The sequence below is a fragment of the Pithys albifrons genome, chromosome 11 (genome assembly GCF_047495875.1).
Source record: "Pithys albifrons albifrons isolate INPA30051 chromosome 11, PitAlb_v1, whole genome shotgun sequence".
NCBI classification, from domain to species: domain Eukaryota; kingdom Metazoa; phylum Chordata; class Aves; order Passeriformes; family Thamnophilidae; genus Pithys; species Pithys albifrons.
Genome location: NC_092468.1, coordinates 20442501 through 20467046, shown reverse-complemented (window position 1 = coordinate 20467046; position 24546 = coordinate 20442501). Strand labels below are relative to the sequence as shown.

The window sequence follows — 24546 nt, the reverse complement described above, 5'->3', positions numbered from 1 at the left end:
GAAAACAAACATTGGGATGCACTAGCATGCACAGCTCTGCCTGACAGGAGCCCTTCTCTGCCAGCAGCTGCAAGAGCAGCAAGGCATAAACATATGGAATAATTAAACCCAATAAGCAACTGCTACATTTTCTAGTGAAACAGAATAGCTTCATTTTCTCAAACAATCAACTTGCATCACAAAAACATCCAATGTGCATCACTTAGATAGATCACCTGATGAGTGTGGTTTTTAAATTACTGTTAATCATGGACATCAATTCCGTGCACTTTCATGAGGATGTTTATTGTTAAAAAATAAGCAACTAGGCACAATTAAAGAGATAGAATGTCAAAACCTCAATGCTCCCCCACATCTCATTCAAGGGAAAAAGGCATGGAATGATTATGAAGCATGACCTGTTGCCTGGGATGAGCCACTGCTGCTTCCCAAAATAGCACCCCTTTTCCACCAGACTGCTGGAGAACCATGAGACAGTGTTAGACATGAACTGCTGCACTGAAATGTCACTTCAAGGCAGCTGCAAAACCGAATCACTGACTCAGCAGCTGACTGGAACCAGCAGAAGATGCAGGAGTAGGAAAAGGCCAGTGAAGAGTATTGGTGAAGGCAACAAGGACAGGCAACAAGCAGGAAAATCGACAGAGCTTTTGCCACAGCCTCTGGAGGGGAAGACAAGGAGTGAGGCTCCCAGCCAGCTCCTGGGACCTGCAAAATCTCTTGGGCTGGTGAAAAATAGATGGGAAGAAACCTGAAACATGCATTTCAACCAACAACATTTGCTTCAGAAAGAGCTGCAGCACAGTTTAGCAGGACAGCACTGAAAAATTACAGGAAAGGAGTGGATTTTCATTCAAAATTACAACCACTATCTGAGCCCACACTGAATGTCAATGATGAATTTTCAAGGCCAAAGTCACAGAGGCAGGGTTGGATGTTTTCTCTTGTACTAAAGTTTTCAGAGAGGTGGCTGCTGAATTTCATGGAGTCAGCAGTCAGTTTCCCTAGAAATATCTATAATACCAAGAGGGAAAATGCCTTCCACCCTCCTGGGGTACTACGTTTATGGGTGAGAAAGGCAAAATGTAGCATTGGCCAGATACCCCTCCCAGTTGCTGGTTTGGAGACTGCCTCAGATCCTAATCACACCTTAAATCCTGCATTTAATGCTGATGGCCACGGAGCACCCCACAGGGAGACAGAACAGCAGGATGAGGCAGCACTCCTGCAAGACAAGCTAACACAAGGAAATGAGAGGAAGGTCTGCAAGTGCACAGAAGCCAACTCCAGCCTCCAACAACTGTGACTGTGGAAGCTTCTCCGTTATTTTGCAAGGCCGACAGCATGGTACTGTTCCTGAAATCCTAACCCTTCTCTCCTGACTGCACACCCAGACAGACACATGTGTGCCTGCTCCAACAGCAGACTTTACTTCAGAAGAGCACTCCATCCACCCTCCAGCTGGGAAGAGTATGGTCCTAGTGCGTCAGCTCTTCTCTATGCCTTTTAATCTCCTTTTTTCCTGCACTTGAGGCATGCTCCAACATCTTCCCTTCTGCAGATAGGGAAGGCCTGTACGTTATCACTTCCTCAGCAGAGGATGAATCTGACAGTCTAATCTTAACTTCTTAACAGCTGTGTTTATTTACCAAAGTAGTAAATTGTTTCCTCTAAAGCACAGAGGGATTGGTTTGAACAAACTTACATCTCTGCAATTTGGTGAGATTTGGTACTCACACATGCTTTCTCTTGAAACTATACATTTTTATATGACTGATGTATCTGAATTATAGGCAATCTTGGGATCCAATCTTTGTTTTAATGACTCCTCCGGCTGCTGCTTTGTATAGAGAAGAAGGAGGTACAGTAAAAGTACAGTAAATTGGCTTACAGGAAATGGGAAACCATGCCACTTATGTTATAAGTCTGACTGATTACACTTCCTCCAATTCCAAGACACTTTTCTGTTATCTATTTCTAATTTATTTCAGATTACACAAGCAATTACAACACCAGATTGCCCTTTTAGCTTGTCTCCACATTTACACACACTGGACACTGGGTAATTGGGTGTGAGCAGCATTGCTCTGGGTCAGAAGAGGGGTTGGGACACCTGAATGAGTTATTCACCCACACCTGAAACTTAAACCCCAGCTCTGTTAGTCCAAATCAAGTTCCTTTTTGTGTTTCTGGAAACAGCCTTTAATACCAGGCGAGTTTTGCTGGGACACCCTGCAGCAGCTCCTGAGCTTGCACGGCTCTGCTGGATGTTCCTGCTCTCAGCCCCAGAACTGTGACTTCTTTGGAGTTCATACAAAGCAAACTCCTGCCCGAACACTGGGGAAAGGAAAACAAAACAAAATCTTGCAGCTTATTGTGAACTAAGTATAGCACAGCTGCAGCCAGCCCAGCTGGAGCAGCAAGTTTTGGAAAACAGTGAAGTTGCATAAATCTAATGGGAAAATAACACATCCTGCTCAGCAGCAGTGATAATTTCTTAATATTAATGAACATATATCATGATACATGAACCTATGCTAATAAAACCTCCTCTTCTAGCAACCACTTCTCCTTGGGAATATGGAAGCAGCTGAGAATACAGCACACACCTACCCTCTCTACCACCACTGGGACTGTTGGATCCTTAGAACTCTTTCAAATGAGGCTGAAAAAGTAGATGCATTTCCTTCTTACTCCTCACAGCAGCAGCAGTCACACTTGAGAAATGACCTGTCGTTTGCAGGTGTTTGGGGCTTTCCAGTTCTGAAAGTTCTTAAAGCTTTGTATTCACAATAGATGTGGTTATTACTGAATCCTTGTGACTTTGGTTTGTTTAAAAGAAGCTCTTCATAAGACAAAACAGCTGTGTGGCATGAAATCAGGAATATCTGGGTCTCCATGAGAATGAAGCAGCCTTGACTGAAATATATTTTTATCACATTCAAAAACACTTACTGCCTGAAAGCATGTTTAATATAAATCAGCAAAGATTTTTTTCTGTCTTCCTTGGTACTCTTACCAAGTGTATTAACATATCACTGGAGCATTTTATGAATTCACTTTTCTGTTGTTTCAGTGCAGGCCCCACTTCCCAGGGACCCCTTTTCCATTCTCGCTCTTTCTGAAGCCTTTCTGTAACAGTGTTGGTTTGGAATCATGGTCCCAGGTGGAAGCCACAGACATACAACCCTCAGCCTGGTCCTCCATCCTATTTTGGGGGAAATTTTGAGTTTAATTTCTACATTTGCCACACACCTGGCTGGGCAGCTGTGGACAAAAACTAGCTGGAAACCAGGAAAGGGGAACAACACAAACACAAAGGTTGCAAAAGAGAAAAAGGTGTTTATGCAAAAGTTCCAAGAACAAGGGGGCCCCAACCTTGCTGGGATATCAGCAACACAAACCTACAAATTTCTGAGCCACTGCTCATGCTTTTTATAGCAGAACTGCAAAACCAGAAGCCTTGTTTTCAGTTCCTTTCTGCCTCATTTCAGAGATCATATTTCTCATAAACAAGATTCTTATTTCAAGACTCATTAGATGGTTTGTCAAGGAGAGCAGCTAGTGGTGATGAATTGATTAAGACTCACTGAGGACTGTTCATCTTAAAGAAGGAAAGACACAACACAAGATTTCAAATATATAAAAGGCTGCTGCGAACAATAAATGCTTTTTCTTTCCTCCAAATTCAGAGTGGTCAAAATACTCAAATTTTTAATTGCAACAAAGAAGATTCAGATTAGAGAGGAAAGTGCTTTACCAGTAAGGCTTTTGCAGTATTGGCAGCTGTTTGTCAGGAACAGGCACGTGCAGCTGCCTGACTGCCGAGGGCTCTTCCACACCTACAGATGCAAACATTTCCCCTCACCTTCTTGAATACTTGATGATCCCCATTATTTTCAAAGAGAACCTCCAAAAGCAAAACTATTCCATTTGATCCTGCTTATTTGCAAGTCCTCCTAGAGGACAGTGGAATAAAATGGCTGAAGAGCTGGAGAGACAGAAGTCTTGAAATTCCTATATCCATGCATGTAACAAGTGATCCAGTTGCAAACAACACAGTCACATAATGTGCAAATTTCAAACTAACAGAGCACTGTGGATACAGATTTCTTATTTCTTGTCTAATTCAGAGGCACAACTTACCTGCAACGAGAAAAGCATCCAATGGAAACATCGACTGGATTTATCCACCCACCCAAGCAAACAGTAATAAGGCAGGAGATAGATAAATAAATGGCTCAATAAGTAATTCACACTTGAATGCTCAAGAAAAGAAATCATATACCTAAAGCCTAAATTTAGAGGTTACCCACTGTGCAGGAAACAGCAACAAACTTCACCTCTGTATAGCTGACATTTCCAAGGAGTACTGGAGATTTCCCTGCTTGAACAACACACAGGGCAAAGGGATAATTTGTTCTCTATGAAAACTATATTGAATGAATTCCTGTAGAATTAACTGCAGGAACCGACAGAAATAAATAGAATGAAATAAATAGAATATTTAATTCAGCACACACAGCAAGTTTTACCAATTAGAGCATGAGATGGTAAACAACACAATTGCAACAAACTACATAAATTCCTACTTCTCTGTCTTGGGAATTGGCTCCTGGCTTCAAATTACTGCTAGAAACCACTTTGTTCCCATCCACCTCATCAGCACCTGACTTTGCTGCAGAGTTCAAGCAAACTGAAGATAAATGGGATGAGGCAATAGAAAGCAAAAGAACTGCAAAACTTTCAAAGAACTATTTAAGAAGTAAACAAAGCATCAGTAATTACAATTCTTCACTGTTTTCCTGAAGTGCAAATTTCCTGCCTTAAAAATTTTTCACTTACGAGAAAATAAGGCATATATGTCAAAACCTATTGTGGCTCCCAGGTATTAGGAATGCATGGACATTGTATCATAAAAACCAGTCCTCTTCCACATTTATAAAGCACAGCACCCCAGTGCAGCTCAAACAACAGTCAGCAGACATTGTGCTCCAAGTGGCTTCTGTAAGTGCAAATGATTCAGCAGCACAACTCCGTGAGCAAGAAAGAGACTACACAGACCCCACACATCTTTGGAGAGCCAACAGCCATGTCCAGATGACTTACACTCCACCTATGCCCCTCTGCCTGGCATTTATTAAAGGCAGACCCTACACGTTCATGTTCTTGTCAGCAGATGTTTGAAGCAAGGCAAGGATGGAAATTAAACTAAATGGACCCTGCAGATTTCATGGTTTCCATCAAGGCTGAGACAACACACAGAGAAAATAGTGCCTTAAGTTTGTTGTATGAGCACTTCAAGATAGCAGAATGAGAACGATGATCTTGAATAGACTGATTTTTTGATGTGTCAGAAAAAAAAAAACCTTCATCCACCATTTCTTTTCAGAAGTGCTGCCCTAGGTCTGCTTGCACTGAAGTAGCAATTGAGAATTTCCCCTCAGCCTTCCTGTGAGCAGGGGCCTTTGATTCTTTAATTGGCAAGGCAGAACACTCTAAGCTGTCACCAGTCCAGTAAGTCTTGAAGTTCAGGAACACAGAAAGCTCAGAATACAGTGTTCTCAAGGTTAAAATCAGAGTTCCCAGCATCCAGAACAAGTCAGAAAACCTTTGTGGAAACAAGAAAATAATCTGCTCAAAGTACTCAACCTTTCTTGAGACTTCTTCACATCTTTTGGAGCCCATAATGTTGACTTGGTATCTGAAGATTTAAACTAGCTGAACACTTTCACATTACATTTATTAAGAAAACCTGTGTCTTCATTAATCCTTCAAATAGTCCTTTATGGCACCAATTTTCACTTAGTCTGAGAAACAGAAAAGCCTCTGCACTGCAGAACTCCTGGGTCAGCTTTCCTTAAGCACAAACTGTACTAACTGGGGTATCATCATTCTCTACAGGATCATCGATAAATTCCTCTTAAATTATTATTCCATTACAGCTGCCCTGTGCTGACATCAGCAAACCAAAGATATAGCTTGGAATTCCATTAAATCATTTCCCTATGAGGCAGGAAACATGGACTTCATGAACACCTGAGATCACAAGTTCCTACAGAATTACAAGAACCAGACTGTTATAGCACGAGTGTAACTAAACTCCAAAGGGAAGACTGGGGAAGCAAAGGCATAAGGCACCTACCTGGAATACTGTCTCCTCCTCACAGGACGGATCTGGGCATTGCTACCACAGAAACATTTGTGTGGTACACCACCACTCCCTGGTTCCTGCATCTTGGGGTGGCCACGCTCCTGCAAGGGAGCATTTGCACTAATGAAATGTCAGCACACACAATCCCTCTGTCTCGTGGCACTAGTACAGTCTGTCTCAGAAACATGAAATTGCTTCAGTATTTCTCTTACAAAATCCATGTGATGACAGAGGAATCCTGCAGTGCTCTTGGACTCCAGGTGAAGGGAATCCAAGACTGGTTTTACACTTGTAAAACAGAGCCCCTTCTCTGCTTTCAATACATTACAGACACTTTTCAACAGCAAGTTTCAAAATATTAAAAATCAATTGATTTTGGTAACATTACTGAGAAAACTACTCCTTTTGAACAGAGATTTCACCATAAAGTTCCAGAGACATTGAAAATAAACTATCCCAGTTCCCTCACTTGGCCTATGACATGATCCACAATTCTAAAGGAATTCACCATTTTGTATAGATAGATCTATGTTATTTCATGTGTAAATCTAAATGGCTTCATACATCTGAAATACAGTAACACAAATAATGTTCCTCTGCACAATAAAATTGAATTGCTCCATAACAACAGATCTTCCCAACATGAGATTGCTTTACCATACAGGAGCTGCTCCTCCAAAGTCTTCCACACAGCTGGGGTGCAGCTGCAAGCACCGTCAGACTCAGTTTCTCTTCCACAAGTGTAGGGGTAAGGAGAAGATGAAGCAGGTAAAACCCATACGAGAGAAATCAGTTCTAAATCAAACAGAGGGAGATGGTGGCAGTGGGTGGGTTGCCAACAGAGCATCTCCTGTGTGTTCACAAAGATCATGCAGCCACACAATGCACTGCCTCCTGCTGCTTTTTACATCTTGTCTTACATGAAAATGTGCCAAAGTATTAAAAAGTGTTTCAGTCTGACACTTCCCCAGTCTTATAATCTTTCATCCCAGGCATTTAAAATTACTGGTATATAACATTCAGCCAAGGTAATATCAAAATATATTTTATTCTGGACCTCTTTCAATTCTGATTCAAATTACAGTTGTCAAAGCAATACAATGCAAAGGGAAACTGCAACAGAAAATGTGCCTAGAAGGGATATAAGGGCCTTGGGGACAAATCATTGTGATGTAGAACCAAAATACATCATAAAGTGTAATTAACATGGTCCAGGACAGTATAGAACATCTATATCAGTCTTCTTTAGACAATAATCATGAAAACTGAACAACAAAAGTCCTTTAAACAAGTACAAAAAACTGTCATGGGCTGGTTTACACTTTTACAACAGTTGTAATTTAACTGGATAACTGAAGAAATGATGCAGACATTTTAATCCAGTGCTATAGGTAGGCTCACAGAATTAGACCCAAAGGATTTGTAACTCCAAATGAAACCATTACAACTACAATGTCAATGTCAGGAGAGAGAGAAAATTACTTCTGTATTCTAGAATTACTGTTCTGCACACTGCAGTCTGTTGAGGACAAGATTGCAAAGTACACTGGACTAGCAACAACATGCAGACTGTTTGCTTGTATTTACCCACAAATGTCAAAAAACATTATGAAGTAAAAATGAATGATTATTTAAAAAAAGAAATAAAACAAAAAAAACCCAAAAACATGCCTCAAGTTATTGTCAAGCTTCAAACTTAAAGGCAGAGAAAGCAAATTATGTACTCAAAACTACTGATCTGAAGCACTATTAACACTAAATCTGCGATCTGCTCGAAACAGCAGATTTTCCTGGTTCGTCTGCCTCCCACCAGACTGACAGTGAAGACAGTCACACTTTCACAGATCGTGGTATTTCAGAGCTTTCTCTAGAGGGAGAAGTGAGGACTGCTCCACGGCTCTCTCCCTATGGAAAATGTCAGGGATCTTGATGGAGATTTACTGCTGTCTCCTGAAGCCATACTTGCTTCTAACATGCCACAATGTTGCTTCTGCTTTCTTCAAGACGTCTGGAGAGATCCCACTGGGGAACGGCTCTAGAGGGCTTTGTGAAGGGAGAAGCTGTCAGGCTTGTCAGCCAAAGAGGAACACTGGGCTAAATCCGGCTCTGGCAAAGCCCCACCGCAGCCGAGGGGAGCCTCAGACTGAGGGGGATGTGGCTCATTTTACCTACACACAAAGCTGGGCAGCTCAACACGGCCCAAACGCCTCCAATGCTCACTCTGGCCAAGGTTTTCTCATTAAGTGAAAGACAATGGGATTTCTGGTTAAGGAAAGATTGCAAAAACCGGGTCCCAAGGCTCCTCTTCACTAAACAGACAAAAACAGACAACCTTTTATTTACAGGCTGAAAACCCCAGTCTACGACTGTAATGGAACTCTTTCCTTCAGCAGAGCCAAACACATCGGCAGCTGAGGCTGCTCTGCAGGCAAACTGGCACGACCGCCCTGTGCCACCCACTACTCTTCCTAAACACAAAGAACATTTCAAAGGTACAATGTCCCATTAAACTCCCTAGCATGAGGTAAGCAGTGTAAGGAAAAAGGAGTGCTTTTTAAAATGAAAAAAAAAAATCAATTAAAATTGGTAGAAATCTTTGGCCTTTCTCTCAAGATGCATTAAAGTGTCACAAAATCAAGAAACATGCTTTGAAATGCCATGTCATTCTGACTCTGGTAACTACTACCTCCCCTCCACCCAACCCAGAAAAAGAGGCACTTTTAGTGTTTCATATAAGATTTCCAATCATCTAGTAGACATGCTAAATAACCCTGCACAATGGTAGTCCCAGAATAAATTCAGTTTATCAACATTACAAAGAGTCTAAAAAAGCTTTTATGAGGACCTAGATATTCTCTTAACTACACTAAAAAGTCCACTGGTTGGGAGTCTTTACATCAATTTAAAAATGCAGAAAAAGGTAAAGTAAAAATAGGAAAAGAGGAATTCTACAGAAACCTGGATCTGATCATGCAGAAATGAGAAACGGGATTCTGAGATGGACACAGAGAAAGACAGTGAACTCAAGAGCAGTTCATTTCTTATCCGATCATTAATTCTGAGCCCAGTTTTTCCCCTTCCTTTTATCCTCTCTTTGGATATTTTCCTGTTATCTTGAACTGGAAAAAACAGGAATGACTCCGTACGTAAGACTAAGCATGAGCATACATGCTGCACAAAGTCAGGGTCTTGCTGCCACCTGGCATCCTCAATTTAAAGGACAAATTTGGATAGTCTACCTCACTATTGAATATAGGCCTTTGTGCTATAAAAGATAGTAATTCACGTTGTAGTTCTCCTTTTTTTTTGGTCTTTTCGGTTCATGTGATGACAGACCCCACACCCCGTGCGGTGACGGTGGCGTGTGGAGCGCGAGGCGAGAGGCAGCGGGAGCAGGAGCAGCACTGTGGCATGGCAGGACAACAAACAGCTGCGGCCGGATCCTTCCCTGCTGGAAGCGGCCTCACTGCGGGGCAGGGGGCACTGCTGACCCAACCAGGCTGGGAGCTCAGCCTGTGCATCCAGAGCACTCAAGCCAAGGGAGCTGACATTCCATCCCTGCCAGACTGTGCTCCGAGCCCCTGGGAACCCTGTCCTGGTGACACTGAAGCTCTGGTTTTGTCTGTTTCTGAGTGTGTGATGCTATGCTTAAGCAACCAGAATTACAACCAAAACAGCTGATGACTGAGAAAGAGGAAAATGGCAATACCCTAAAACATGGCTGTGTGATTTTGCAGCTATGTCACAGAATTCCACCACAATTGTTTAGATTGGCTGAAAGAATCATCCCATAACTTTTATGAAAATGAATAAACTGTCCATATTAAAATACAAAAGTACTATCAAGAATCACTTCTGACTTTCAGGTTTAAATTCAGTGCAACTGACAAATGCATTGCTCAACGAAAGATGCAGCTTAAACATACTCAAAACATTTGTGTCTATTCCTGGGAGCACAGTTTAAAATTATTGCACAGAATTTTTTTTATTTTTATTTTTTTTTTCATTAAATGACAGAGGTCAGCCACAGTCATGGACCTCCAGCAATAAAAGCAATATTTCAAGTGCCAGACACTCAATATATTAGGTTTCCTACATATTGTAACTCAGAGGGTAATTGCTCTAAACATTTGAAAACCCTAAAAGTAGCTGGCACTGAACCACCACGAATAACTGCCTTTATGGATATGACTTTGTGTTGGTTTTAAATGCTGTGTATGATAGTAGCATAATTCTGGGGTATATATAAAAAAATGTATTGTTGACTTGTCTTTACCACTGGCAAATTGCTACCGTACCTTAGCCAAACTCAGACTTGCTTCAAGTCATGTTTCTTTCATAGAAATAGCAGAAATCGATGCCTAAAGAACAATGGTTAAAATGTCCAAGCTGCATTATCTCAATTAAATGAATTTATATCTAACTTGGAGGGGGGAAAAAAAACAACAAAAAGAATAAAAAACAGGTTAGAGACTAACAATCATAAGCCACAAAATTAATTGTGATTGAAATAGTGTTATAAAACTGATAACTTTGCAAAGCTCTGTAATACAAACCATTCCTTACGCAAAATGTCTGCGACATAAATTTGACAACCTCTCTTTTTATAAATTTACACTCTTGGAATCTTATGCAAGACAAGATGCAACCTTTTCGACTACACATATGCGTAAACACAACCTCATGCTACCATTTACAAATAAAATCACTATCAATATACTTTTAATCACATGAGCAGAAAAAGGTTTGCCATATACATCTGTCATTGTAAGAAAAATACTTGATATTGTAAACAGAGTAAAAGACACTATATAGTAGTGATTATTAAAAAAATAGCAGCTTACATCTACCCTATATTTGGAAAAAATGTAGTCACAAGATACAATAAACTGCAGGACTGGAGCAGCAGGGCAATTAGTGCAAGTATTCATCTTTTAAATAAGCTGAATCACTGCTATTAAACTTGAAGCAAGTCCTCTGTTTCAGATTTTTTTAAAATCTAAGGTAGTAAACATTTTGCCTCTTAATGGCAGTGTTATCAAATATATGCCAAAGATTTTATTTTATAAAGAAAAATTACATGAAATACTTTTAATACTGGAGTTTGGTTACAGTTATACATCTAAGCTCCTACAAATAATGATGGGCAACTCTCAAGAAGCTGTGGCATGAACCCTTGTCCAGAAAAACCTTAACCTCTTAAACAAAATCCCCCAGCTATACTTTGCTCCTTTTCACAATAGTGCACAATTTAACCATATTTTAGCTATGGTCCTAAAGCAACAGAAGATGCGTTTTTCCTCTTTTTTTGTCCTTTTTATTTTTTTCTTGGTTTTGTGGCGTTTTTTTTCCTTTTTGTTTTGCATCCCTGTATTTTTTCCTGTGTTTTTCTGCCCTTCTGTTCTTAAGATTGGCAGAATTATGTTGTCCCAAATAAGAAACTACTGCATTTCAGCCATGTCACCAGAAAAATCAAACACAACTTTATACCCATTACTGGCATACTTTGTAGATGAGCAGGACATGAAATATTACGCCTCGAAGAAGGATTTTTTTTCTTCTCTCTCCATAATCCCTTTTCCACCCTCCCTCTGTTCACAAAATTGTTCTCTGGGAGCCACAAAATGTACCAAACATTATCAGGTTCAAACTACCTCTTCAAAGAATGCATCAAAACATGTTTCAAAGAAATGCTTTTTTTTTTGCAAGGTGAAAAAAACATAAACAAGAAACTAACTCACTCCCTTACTTCATGCATCCATAAACTTAACCAAAACAAAACAGAAAACCCAATGTTTAAAAGCAAAGAAAAAACTACTGCTGCAGATTTCTGTAAGTCCGTTTTCTCTGTACACACAAACTGCTCAACTACGGAGAAGGAAAACAAAAATACCCCACAATCCTTGTGAGAATGGATTTAATGGGGGAAGGGGTAATGAAGGCTGCCATTAGTATCTTCTGAATTTGGTATGTATATGGGTCTGCTCTTGTATATGGTATATTTCTCTCTCTCTCTCTCTTCTGTTTTTCATATCCAAAACCTTTAAATGTTATTTTGGGGCACAGCAGATTCCAGCACTTGGTGAACAGGATTCACAAGCTGTGACAAAACTCTGTCATCCTCTTCAGGTTGTCATTTTTTTTCCTCCTTTTTTTTTAAATTTTTTTCTTTTTTTTTTATATACAGTATATGTATATATTTCTTTTACATTTGGCTGTAGTGGACTGGCCATGGTTCGATTGGGACTATAGCAGTACATGGGTCAGGGACAGTCATTTTGGCTATGTACACATTCATAGTCGGTCCATGGCTTCCAACTAGTAGCGCTATTTCCGTAGGTCTAATACACAAACCTGCAAGAGAAAGAGGTAAAAGGTATAGAAACTGCTCAATATTACATGTTTTTACAACTCTGTGTAAAGTATCCAAGCAAACCTAAGACACAGATTGTGTAAGCTTAACCTTAAATCTACTAAAAATAGATTAGGGAGAAAATGACCAGATGAGCACTTTGGTTGTGAACCCCCAGTCAGCCCCAGGGGCCAAGGGTGCTGCTCCCTAGAGAGTTACTATCAGAACAGTAACAGCATCTTATGTAAGCTGTTTGCCTGTTATTTATTACTGTGAGGCTGAGAACTTACTTGCATCACAGAATCATAAAATGCCCTGTGTTGGAAGAGACCTTAAAAGATCATCTCATTGCAATCCCCCTGCCGTGGGCAGAGACACCTTCCACTAGACCAGCCTGCTGAAAGTCCCATCAAATGTGGCCTTGAACATTTTCAGGAATAGGGGCATCCACAACTTCTCTGGGCAACTTGTGCCACTGCCTCACCACCATCACAGTAAGGAGTTTTTTCCTAATATCTGATCTAAACCTGCCCTCTTTCAGTTTGAAGGCACTACCCCTTGTCTTGTTACTACATTCTCTTGTAATCTGGATGGTAAAAATAAAGTAAAATGAAATAAAACATTTGGGGGCTGGGCAAACAGTAGAATTGATCAGAGTAATTCTGAGAAAACAGTGAGAGTATAAAAATTCCAGTTTTAGTCTTCTCAAAATCTGTTAGATTTAGAAATCTATTAGCAAATTATGATTATATACAAGGTACTACCAGTTTTAAGTGGATGGGAAGGGCTCTCGCTAGAAAACAATATAAAACAAAGTAAGTCCAACATTTTTAAAAAGCAAAAAGTAAATGAAAACAAATCTTTGCAAATACAATCAACTTCTTGGGCCAGATTGACTGGAGGACTGGAAAGGTTACACAGCATGCATAAAAAAGGGTCATCTGAGGGGAATGATAATTAATTTCTACTCAGGATACGCCTTGAGCTTTTTGTTCTTTTATGATACTGCCTATACTTACAAGACTAAAATGATATGAAAGGCCAATCAAGATTAATTCTCTAGAATTTAGGCTTCTTAAAATCCAGAACTTTCTATTTTCTGTTCTGAACTCTAACAAGATAACCTTAGCAGCAGGGAACATGCAGGAGGGAGAACACTTTGGCACCTGTGTAAAGATACTGCCCAAGACTCTGGACTACTAAGCTGGATTGCTCTTTGCTGACTTTGGTAAAGGAAACTACAGCCCTTCAAAACACAATTCTTCTATCACCCTTATTTTATTTTAATTTTCCTTTTCCTTAGGCTCTCTTCTCCTTTCTTTGAAATCTGTGCCAAGAGAGAGGCAAACAAAAACTAGAGTACTGTGCTCATTATGAAGACTTGCATGTCACATTTCTCTGCAGGACAGTGCCAGGGCAGCCAGGAGATGAAGCTCCAATACCCCACTGGGAGATGATGGTGGGGGCATTCATGAGTAGTTAAACCTATGACTTTATTCCCTGCTTTTTCTAAGCTCAGTAAGCAGACTGGTATTTACATACATTATTTACATATTTACATGCTGACATGGAACTTTTTAATTACAAGCATTCAGAAATTTGTACTTGGTTTTGCTGCTGAACGCAATGCAGAAGGTATTTCATTCCTATCATGCATTACAGTATCACCTACACTGAACATTTTAACTTGAAAAGGGCAAAGAGGCAAACATGAACTTGTTTCCAGACTGGCCAAAATTCCATAGTAAGCCCCAGTAAGAATAAAAAATATAAACTGGTGACATCTCCACCTCCTGAGGTTTTTGGAGGGTTTAGAACAGTGATGCATTGAACTGGAATAAAAGACATTTTCCTTACAGCATGACAGCACTGTTACAGGTGAAAACCTACAGGTGAGCTGGCTGTATTCAACCTTTAGATAGAGAAGGAAATTTTCTTTCTGTTGTTAGTCAAAAGATTTTCAGAAGACGTTTGTTGTTAGAATGTCAGCCAAGTCAAGCTGCACTTACTGAACCATCTGAAGCACTTGCTCCAACTTTGTCTCCTGCTGCATTCCAGCAAACCTCAAAAATTCCTCCTGTTCCCCGATAACTGTGAACTAGGGCACCTGTCTAAAATGGGACAAAACAGGTAATTAATACAACAAAACCGCAGTGGACAAGTACATTTTGTGTATGCAAAATTCCCCACTGCTTTTAAAAGCTAAAGGTCTCATGAAAATGGTCCAGGTGAGACTTCTGGACAGTCTCAGCATTTGGTTAAAGAATGTGACACAATTATTGCAATGTGAGGACTTGTGTTTGACATGTAAAACTGGGCAAGGTTATGACTGTTTCCAATTACTAAAATGAGCCTTTCAAAAAGTAATACCTAATTCCCAGTAATAAGAGATTGCATTATGTCTGACAACAATGTCCTTAGACTTTCACTCATAACAAGCCCTTTTTTTCCCCCAAAAAACACAAAACAAGAAATAGTGCCCTATTTTACAAAGTTATGTGGAAAGATTTTGTTGTCATCATCTTCTCTTACTTTATGTTCTCTTGATTTTCAGTGAAATTCAATGAAACAGCTATCAGATTAGTATGTCTAAATCCAGGCATCACTTTTCACAAAAAACCTGTTTTATCATGAGTCACAAGTTCAGAATTAAAGACAATTTTTGGATGCAACATGCTACTGGAGACACTTTGCTGTATGCTTTTTTTGTCAGTGATTTTTGGTTGTGTCTTTTTGGTTTATTTATTGGGGTTTTTTTGCTAAGTAAAGACAAAGTAGACACATATTATTTCACCATAGGCATGCACTCAAAGTGTGAAATTAAATGTACACATCCATTAACAGGAACAACCTTAGAACAAAGAGAAGGAGAATTGTGTGTGTGGCTCAGCTTCGTGAACAAAGATTTGGGAAGGGCTGTCCCCAGGTGGGTGAATTAGTGTGGGAGGAAAGGCAAAGCTCTTTGTGGCTGAAATGTGAGGGAGTAACAAAGGTTGGAAGGGAGCTGATGAAAAAGAGCAAAACACAAACTTCTCAAGAGACAGAGGAGCTGTACCTGTGTATTCCAGATGTGTACACATTTATCAAAGGAGCCACTGGCCAGGTACCTGCCATCAGGACTGAAAGCTACACTGTACACAGGTTCTTGATGTTTTGTCAGAGTATGAATACAAATTCCTCTGTCTACATCCCATAACCTGACAGTAGAATCAAAGGATGCACTGTCAAGGAAAAAGAGATGAATTAAAACCTCAATTCAACATATTGTTGTTACTAATACAAACAGAATATGACTAAGAATTCTACATGCATCAAATGTTCTGTGAACCTACATTTATAGAGAGTGAAGTAAAAATAATGCTTAACAAGCATTTAAAATGTGGATTAAATAGTACCTTGCTAACATAAGATTGGCATTCGGATTATTTGTTCCTGGTCCTGTAGGACTCCATTTGATAGTATAAATTTCTTTGTTGTGTGCTTGTAAATCGTGGACACAACTGTCTTGTTTCATACTCCAGATCTATGACAAAAAGGGAAGAAAACACAAGACATTTAGCACAATATTGTACTAAAACACATTGTCCATCTTCTTTATCATTTTCAAGACTGCTATCTTTTAAGCCACTCAAAAATTTGCTCTGACTGCTGGGTTCCTAGAGTAATTATGCCAAGTATTATTCCAGGACCATCCATTCTTTGGGTTTTAAGTCCCCCGATGAGGCTTAATGAGCAATAAAGGTGCTGTCTATAGAAACCAATCTGCCTGAGTTAACTGCAAACCCCTCAAAAAGTGCAGGGATGAGAACAGATGCTGAAATGAGAAGAGCAATATGTATATGTTCATGTCTGAGTTGACAAAATATCATAGTCCTATTTTTAAATGAACTTCTTGCTACACAGACTGAGTGCAATAAAGGGATAGTAGAGAAATTTTCTGCTTTCATACAAATCCACAGATACATACTTCAAAAACCATTATGGCATTTTCCTGGCTTACTGGATTTGTATTGCCAGGTGTGTGTTCAGTACTTCACCCAGGTGATTAGGACTTCAACTCCTGTATGATCTGCTCAACAAACAAAATAACTTTATATTCTATTAAGAGCTTACACTGCCATTACAGAAGGGATTTTGGAAGGCTTTTATACCTTTTCCTAAATGTGAAATTTGATATAGCAGGTAACCATCTGAGCACTTTTTTTAATGATATCTGTTTCAGTAGTGCTTTTAGCTCACCTTTTGTTAGAAAAAGTTAAAGGAGCATGCTTAAGCACAGCTGTATTTAAGATGCAATTGAGGTGTATGTTTAAATAAAGGATGCTTTTCAGAACTGCTGCTTCACTGAAGAGGAAATTGATTTTCAATGTGCAGACAGAAATGAAATTGTATTTCCAGTTTAAATTGATGGGATCCAAATCTAGTTTCTCGTCCTAAAACTAGTATAGATGAAAAGAGTCCGTATCAAATGCTCTAAAGAACATCAAGTTGTCATCACAAAAGAGAAAACTAAGTAAATAAATCATAGGGCACCTTCCATGTGCTTCAAAATTTATTCCTTCTGAAATTCAAAAATAAGTGATCCACAGGTGATTAGTTATGTGTAGACTTATCCCCAAGCACTTGGTCTTTGAGCTAATCCTGATTGAAATGATAACATTCATTCCAGTCTGGGCTGAATTGAAACAGCAACCAAGAAGTTAATTGCATGAATTGCCTGAGCCCACAAACACTGACAGGTTCCCAGTTGTCACCTCTACTCACTGAGAGGCAACAGCTTGAGCTCTACTTTGAAATTCATCACAATGGAGTTTCAGCTGTTTAAGTTTTAAATACCTACCTTAAACTGGCTATTTTGACTCCATCCATTGCCAGCAGAGAAAAAACTGATGCTCTCAGGGGTTTACTCATCACACTTGACTGAAGACACTTAACTTAGGAAAGGATGAATTGCTCTTCCTTAGTGCTGGACACTGCTGACTAAAGATGTCTAGACATCTTCAGACAGGAGGCTTAATGCCTAAATGTTTATATTTAGATAAGGTGATTTCCATTGCCAGAGCCTGACTGTGTGCCAGCAGGAGGGATATGTGGCTACTCATTCAGCCATTCCCTGCCTCTGATTAAACAACAGCGAGCTGGATGGAATTAACTGTCCCAAGGGCTGTGGCAGGACAGCACTGTCAGTGCAAAAAGTGTATCCTGAAACTCTACCACATTGCTAAAGCACCACTAAATGTAAAGCAGTGTGGGAGTAATGGAAAGCATGTGTACCAGGGAAGCAGCACAGGCCTGACAGGCATGAACAGCCTCATTTCTTCTAGTGCATGTAAGAGGGTGGCACTTTTGTAGGGATCTCTAGGATGCCCTGAAGTCATACATGTCACACTCACAGTGTCCTCTGCATTCACAGGTTTGTCCCAGTTCCACAAGAAAGCACGCTACTATGAATTATTTGGGGGAAAAGAGTAGGTGCAATTGAGAACTGTAGAGTGATTCCTGATGAACTGGAAAAACCAAGGAGTGCACACAGGCTCTGAAAAAGCAATACGCCACAGATTTTAACTGGAAAGAAGGGGAAAACAGAAGAAAACCAGGAAAGGAGCAAGTCACCCAGTCTTGTATGTGTTACATGACATGCATTCCAGCTTTTTCTTTTAACCAAAAGCAACCATCAAGCGTGACAGTTTAATGATTAATGACCTGATTCTGTAAACAGCTAAAAGCACCTAATAAATCATGCTCAGAGTCTCAGGGTGGCAGCCTGTAACAAGTTCTCTCGACCAAAGCTTGGCTCTGATTAACAAGGATTTCTAGGATTGCCTAACCTTGACATTACAAAAGAACAAATATTGGACAGTACACAGAGATGTACAGTGATACTGCTGGATTGTCCACACTAATGGTGCATGTTCCAGAGTCCTACAAAGACAAAGGCCATAACCAGAATTCCCATTACCTTTAGAGTCATGTCATCAGAGCAGGATGCCAGGAGATTACCAGTGGGATCCCATTTGATTGCGTTTACTTCATTCTAGAATTGAACAACGAGAGTAAGTTGGAGTCTTCACTTCCATTACAAAGGACAGCTTACAAAAGATAAAGGTCGACAGCAGTTACGAGTATTTGCACAATTGTCAGGATTTTAACATTTAATTTTAATTCACAGATTTGCCTTCAAAACCAGTATTTTCCCATGCATGCTTGTATACCACATAGCAAAATTTTAAAGTTACCATGTTTCTTCTTCTAAAGCTCCCTTTTGCATCCTGACACTGGTAAAAGAAGCTGCACATGGGAGTGAGAATTGTTCTACTAATCACAGAGACTACAGTTACCATCTGCCCTTAACCACGACTCCCTGTATGTCTATCTATTGCCTGTACAAGTGCTGTGTACTGGCAAGTTCACCTGGCGCCCAGCCTCTCATTAATTAAAATACCAGAGCAATCCCCCATCTGCCAGTACTTACTGTGTGACCCTGGAAGGTTTTGATGGGCCTATCTTGTCCTAGTTTACAGACGTGAATACACATGTCTGTACTGCAAGAGGCAAATGTGTTGTTACTCTGCCAATCAACATCTAATGCTGGTGCTAAAAGAAAAAGAAAAGACATTTAAAGCTATTCCTGTATTCTGCAGGAATTTGATGTGCAAATTTGGCATGCACCACCTCAGAACAAATGCTAACAAGAAGCAACCATTAACTTTACAGCAGTTCTGAAGATTATCTACTATGACCAGTAAGAAATGCAGCCAAAATGAGTCTTACACAAATGGAAACAAAATTAAATATAAGTCATTAAAATAAGGAGCATATTTGAAATTAAAGTTATACAGAAGACAGTGCAGCAGGACACCAGGCTGTAGTTAAGTCATCTGTGAATAAATCTCAGGAGTCAGCGCAAAGAACAGGTTCCCACAACTTAACCCATCGTCATGCATGAGCTCATCTCCACTAACAGCCCCTGCCTGTGCTGAGAGATGGCAGGCAGGGAAAGGTAATGATTTATTTCCTTTCTTAATTCAGCATTATAAGGTGTGGTAACTTGAAGCTTAATCATGGGCAACATATTCCATTTGATCAAGCCAGATATTTATGGCAGATAGCACTCAGAATTGCCTGGCATAAATCATGAATTGAAGTTTTTCATTGTTGTCATGCCACTGGAAATGTAGCGTGAGCGGAATAAAGTGTGGAAACAAGACACAATTCTTAAAGGCCCTTCAATGACACGTCCCCCATCCTTCCTTTTCTCCTTCCCAGCTGATTCTGGCAGGCTTGCTCAGCATGCAGCCCACAGAGCAATTTGTCTGACTTCCTGTGAGGCTGCACTCTCATCCCAGCTGGCCACTAAACAGCCTTTCAGCTGGTCTGTGGCCAAACAAATTGGGGACAGCACAGTGGGAAGCAGGGAACAATGGGATGCAAGGCCAGGATTACTGTAGCACAAGATGACAAATGCAGTTCTTAGGTGATAAACACAAACCCCTTGTGGCCCACCCACTTGATTTGTCTGCCACTGTACTACAGGAAGTCAGGAATAGTTAGATTATTTATCTCTTATGATTTCCACAAAACTGCAATAAAACTGTGAGTTATAAAATCAGAACAAATATATCTTTGTTTACATTCTCATTACGAATATGGGAGTCAGTAACCAAAGACTGCCTGATAGATTTTAAAATGGTGTAAATAAGCACCATAAGCACAAGAGGTTTTGATATATTTTAACAAATAACACTTTTTTTGTCTTTTCAGATGACAATCCTGAATGATCAAAATCAAGACTTACCAGAATGAAAAGGAAACTGCTGCTTGGCTTCACCAGTGTGGGCATCCCAAATAATTGTGGTCTGTATTAAACAGATAAATAATAAATAACTTTGTACAAATTGCTGATTTCCCCACAACTACCATCACTCACAAAAAACAGAGTTCCTACCTTGCTCCCCATCACCCAAACCTGCCCCTGATTATACATTTCTAGTGGTTTACCTAGTACTAAAGGAAATGGTAGTAGACATACAGACAATTGTAGAAAACCTTAATACATTGTAATATTAAAAAGGTGTTTAATCACAACATTGGGGTCTGGAGGAAGAAGGGGGTTGTGGGCATTTTTTTTAACAAACAAAAATTAAATAGATTTATCTCCTTAGTCCTATTTATAGTCATGCAATGCATTCCACACACCTACTTTAGTTTCAAATACTTGAATATTCAAATTGTAATACCAACTACCCACTTGTCCCTAAAGAGATCTTATAAACAATTGATCACATTCTGAAAGATTTAAGGGTGTAATTCTGTTCTGACTTATTCTCTGCCAGTACTTTGATCTCCTTCTGGTTACAGAAATCTCACATGACAAAATTAGTTTCTTATGATCACTATATTATATGCCAATATCCCAGATCTACCTCAGTGATCAATGAAAATGTTGACACCAAATTCAATAGAAGCATCGACTGACCACACAAAGTGTTTATGGAAAAGAAGCATTAAGGTTAGGACAACCTTTCTGCTAATCCAGAATATTTTTTGAAGCAAAAGCTCAGGGCTTTGTTTAAGTCTTACGGACTGAAATAAAGCTTCCATTTCCACTGGAATATTTTTGTGCAAATTAAAGCTGTACCTCTACAAAGATTTTAAAACTGGCATAACCAAGACAGCTGCCAAAACAGGAAACAAATCCTTTTCCATGCTTTGAGACATACAATTTTCCTTTCTTTGTGCCAGCACAAGCATTTATAAAGCTGGGCACTAAAGTAAAACAGGTTAAATGTGTGCAGAAAAAGAAACCAAATAAAGGCCAGAATTTCCAACTTTATAGTGACACTACCAGTTTTAAGTGTTTGTACTGAGCTTGTAGTTTGCTACTCTGCTAAGAGAAAGCCTATGCTGGCTTCTGCACCTTGAATCAGCTGCAGAGGTAAAACTCTTCTTACTCTTTGAATACTCTTATTTGCTTCTTTGAATTCATCTTAAGTCTATTCTTTATCACTCTGTGCCCTTCCTACCATTCACAGAATCTCTCACACTAACAACAGCTCTGAATTTAAAGACTTTCTGAGTCTTTGTTTAGAGATGTGAAATAAAACCCAGTTAAAACAATGAGCTCCATGGCATTACACTACTGGCACTTCCCCAGTCACATGTATTGACCTGCCTTATGTGCCAGCTCTACAGTTTTCAACCATTCTCAGGCTCGACTGAAATCCAACTCAGCATCTACTATGGGTTTTTTTCCTGACACTTTGCATAAAGTCCTTCACTAAATATTAGATTATTTGGTTTTCTAAAGGTATAATGTTTCTCCTTTCAAAACACTTACTTTCCAGTTTAGGCTAAACTAACTTTGAAGAGATTCATGGACACTGAAATCTAAATTAAAATATGTCAATACACTACTATGAAACCTGAAGAAACACAGCGAGAACAAGTTCTTTGTAAGTATGTATTTACATCCCACGCCTTTAGTTTAATTTACTTACTTTTCATAGCTTTGTTATTTTGCTTACAATTAGATTATAAAGGTGAAGGAAAGAATTTTAATTTTACCAAAGATTATCTCACCTTGTCCACTCCTGCACTTAAAATGAAGTTTCCTTTCTTGTTCCATTTTAACGCAAATATAGGACCTTTATGTTGCCCTAAGGTGCTGGCAAGATTACCTGAAAATTTATATTGATATGAATACATTAAAAAAATAAAAAACTATGCTGTGAGCCACAATACAGGAAAATATACTGGAAATTAAAAGTATTTCACTTACCATCTTTAGTCCATATCCTTGCAAAACCATCGTAAGACCCAGTTGCTAGAAGTGTACCTTCACTCTGCCAGCAGAAAGGTTATTTCATTTATTTATTTTTACTGTATCACTCAAAGCTAGGGAGCACAAATTTCAGGTAGAATACATCTGTATAAAATTCACAGTACTACAACTTACAAAAAGAAGTTCCTTCAGTACAACAGAAGAAATTACAATATCACTGAAAATAGAAATACTCCAGGTATCAACAGAGGATGCACCATTGTCGTCACTTAAAATTTTGACTAGGCAAAACTAAGTTCAATGTTATCTGAGTGTTTGGAGCACTGCGTTGGGCACTTACGTTCCAGTCCAGCGATGTCACATCTTTGTTGCTGGGTACATCCTGCCCTCCCTCCCGGATGCAGTGCCGGAGTACCAGCTGCGTCGAGCCACTCGTGCTGTTCTCACTGAGGTTCCATATCCGTGCTGTCGAATCGCCAGATCTACAGAACATTATTACACAGCATTATACATATGTATGTATGGCCAGACTTCACAGACAAAGATTTGGGAAGGGCTCTCCCCACGTGGGTGAGCCCTTCCAGCTTTTGCAGTGGACTTTTTAGGTGAGGCTCCGCGTGCGCAGAACTGGCTGCACCGTTCAAGTCCCAAGGTCCATCTGCCATGGCTGAGCGAGTTTGGACAGTGACAGTGAAGTCTTTGGGACTGCCACAGCACCCGGTACTAACTGGGGCTGACCCTGCTGAGCATCCGAGATCTGACCGGGTCGGATGGCAGGGAGGCATTGAACTGCCAGGGGACAGTCCCTACTGAGACTTGAACTCACAACCTTGGGATTTGGAGTCCAGAGGGCTCTCCATTACACCACAGGACCGCCCCAAAGCATTATGTATAATTATACAATAATTAGTATTATTGCTATTAAAAAAAACCCAAGTCCATTTAAAAACACTCTTTTCTAAACTGCAAACGTGGCCCTTGGCACAGAGAGCATTGGGGTGGGTGTTATTTTAACTTTTTTGCCATCAACACTCATCAGTGTGCCAACAAGCATGGATATTCCCAACATTCCTGCTTAGTGCACATACCCTGAGGCCAAAAGGTCACTAACGGGATTCCAGGCACAGATGAATACTTCAGATTCATGGCCACGCAGCACCACTGCCTTGTTGGGAGGGATTTCAACATCTCCATCAACTTCCATCATGTCTGTGTGATTATCTGCATTGTGGGAAACAGTAGAGAGAGGTAGATTTTAATATTTTAGGACAATACATTGTGACTACTGTATGGTTCAGATTCCTCTGGAATAAGTGCAACAATTCACAATTTATGTGATTCAAAAATTTGACAAAGCTGTCACATTGCCTTATTTTTCCAGTTCTAATTTAGGAAGTACTATAAACAGACAGGGTGTTTAAAAAATGTGAGAAAGCTCTTTGCCCTTCTAAACTTTTATATCCAAATGGATTTAATTTTGAGGCTTCAAAATTAAGGCCAAAAGTTAATTTTTTGTTATGTTAAAAACCAAATGCTGTTACAAGTACTCAGTTTTTCAGGCCCAGTGCTGCATAGTACAATATGCTACTAGTCTGGCTTGTGCTTTAAAAATACGCTTATGACACATTCATTTTCAAGAATCTCTCTTTTTATCAATTGCAGTCAAACAGGTTTTAAATCTACATCTCAGACACTTCATTTACAAAATGTCTTTAATTAATATAATCACATTTGGTGATTATCACAGTAAACTGATAACAGAGCTTTTCAAACTTCATCAGCAATTACCGTGGAATTGTGGCAACACAAAACTTCCTATGTGGAAGTGAGGTTGAATCCATATTGTTCTCTAAAACACACTGGTGGTAATGCAATAGTTCTCTTGGCATCTACCATCAATCATTTTCTATTATTAAAAATAAATTCATGCTGAGTGTCAAAGCAGAATATAAGAAATGCTGCACCGTTCACCTGTTCCATATTTATTCACTGCAGTGAAACAAATCATTTCACATCTATTGCTTAATTTAGCATTAAGGGTTTCTGTCACTGTTTGTACGTGTGAGCAAACAGAAAAGGCTATTAGAGCATGCCTAGTTTTCAGAAAGACTCCATATAAAGCATTGCTTCAGAGAATCGATGCCAGTATGAAGTGCTGTCCCAGCCAGCAGGGGCTGCTGGTAGATCACATTTAACAGTGCTGAGATCCAAGGTCTACCCTTACTCTATCCAGTTCACAGTTAACAAGTAAATATTCTC

The 24546-nt window shown here is 39.6% G+C and overlaps 1 protein-coding gene across 5 annotated transcripts in view; it reads right to left on the bottom strand.

The window, feature by feature from the left end:
- Positions 1–7189: 7189 nt before the first annotated feature.
- TBL1XR1 (TBL1X/Y related 1) overlaps positions 7190–24546 on the bottom strand; it is a 112625-nt gene continuing 95268 nt past the window's right edge. For all 5 annotated transcript variants that reach the window (XM_071566066.1, XM_071566067.1, XM_071566068.1 and 2 more), the window contains 11 exons: positions 23376–23508; positions 22628–22769; positions 22285–22348; positions 22086–22183; positions 20302–20362; positions 18979–19100; positions 18466–18540; positions 15902–16029; positions 15562–15727; positions 14516–14617; positions 7190–12508 (listed from right to left, as the gene is read on the bottom strand). In XM_071566066.1, the coding sequence (XP_071422167.1) occupies positions 12482–12508; positions 14516–14617; positions 15562–15727; positions 15902–16029; positions 18466–18540; positions 18979–19100; positions 20302–20362; positions 22086–22183; positions 22285–22348; positions 22628–22769; positions 23376–23508 (1118 nt within the window). In that variant the 3' untranslated portion in view covers positions 7190–12481. The remainder of the gene's footprint in view (positions 12509–14515; positions 14618–15561; positions 15728–15901; positions 16030–18465; positions 18541–18978; positions 19101–20301; positions 20363–22085; positions 22184–22284; positions 22349–22627; positions 22770–23375; positions 23509–24546) is intronic.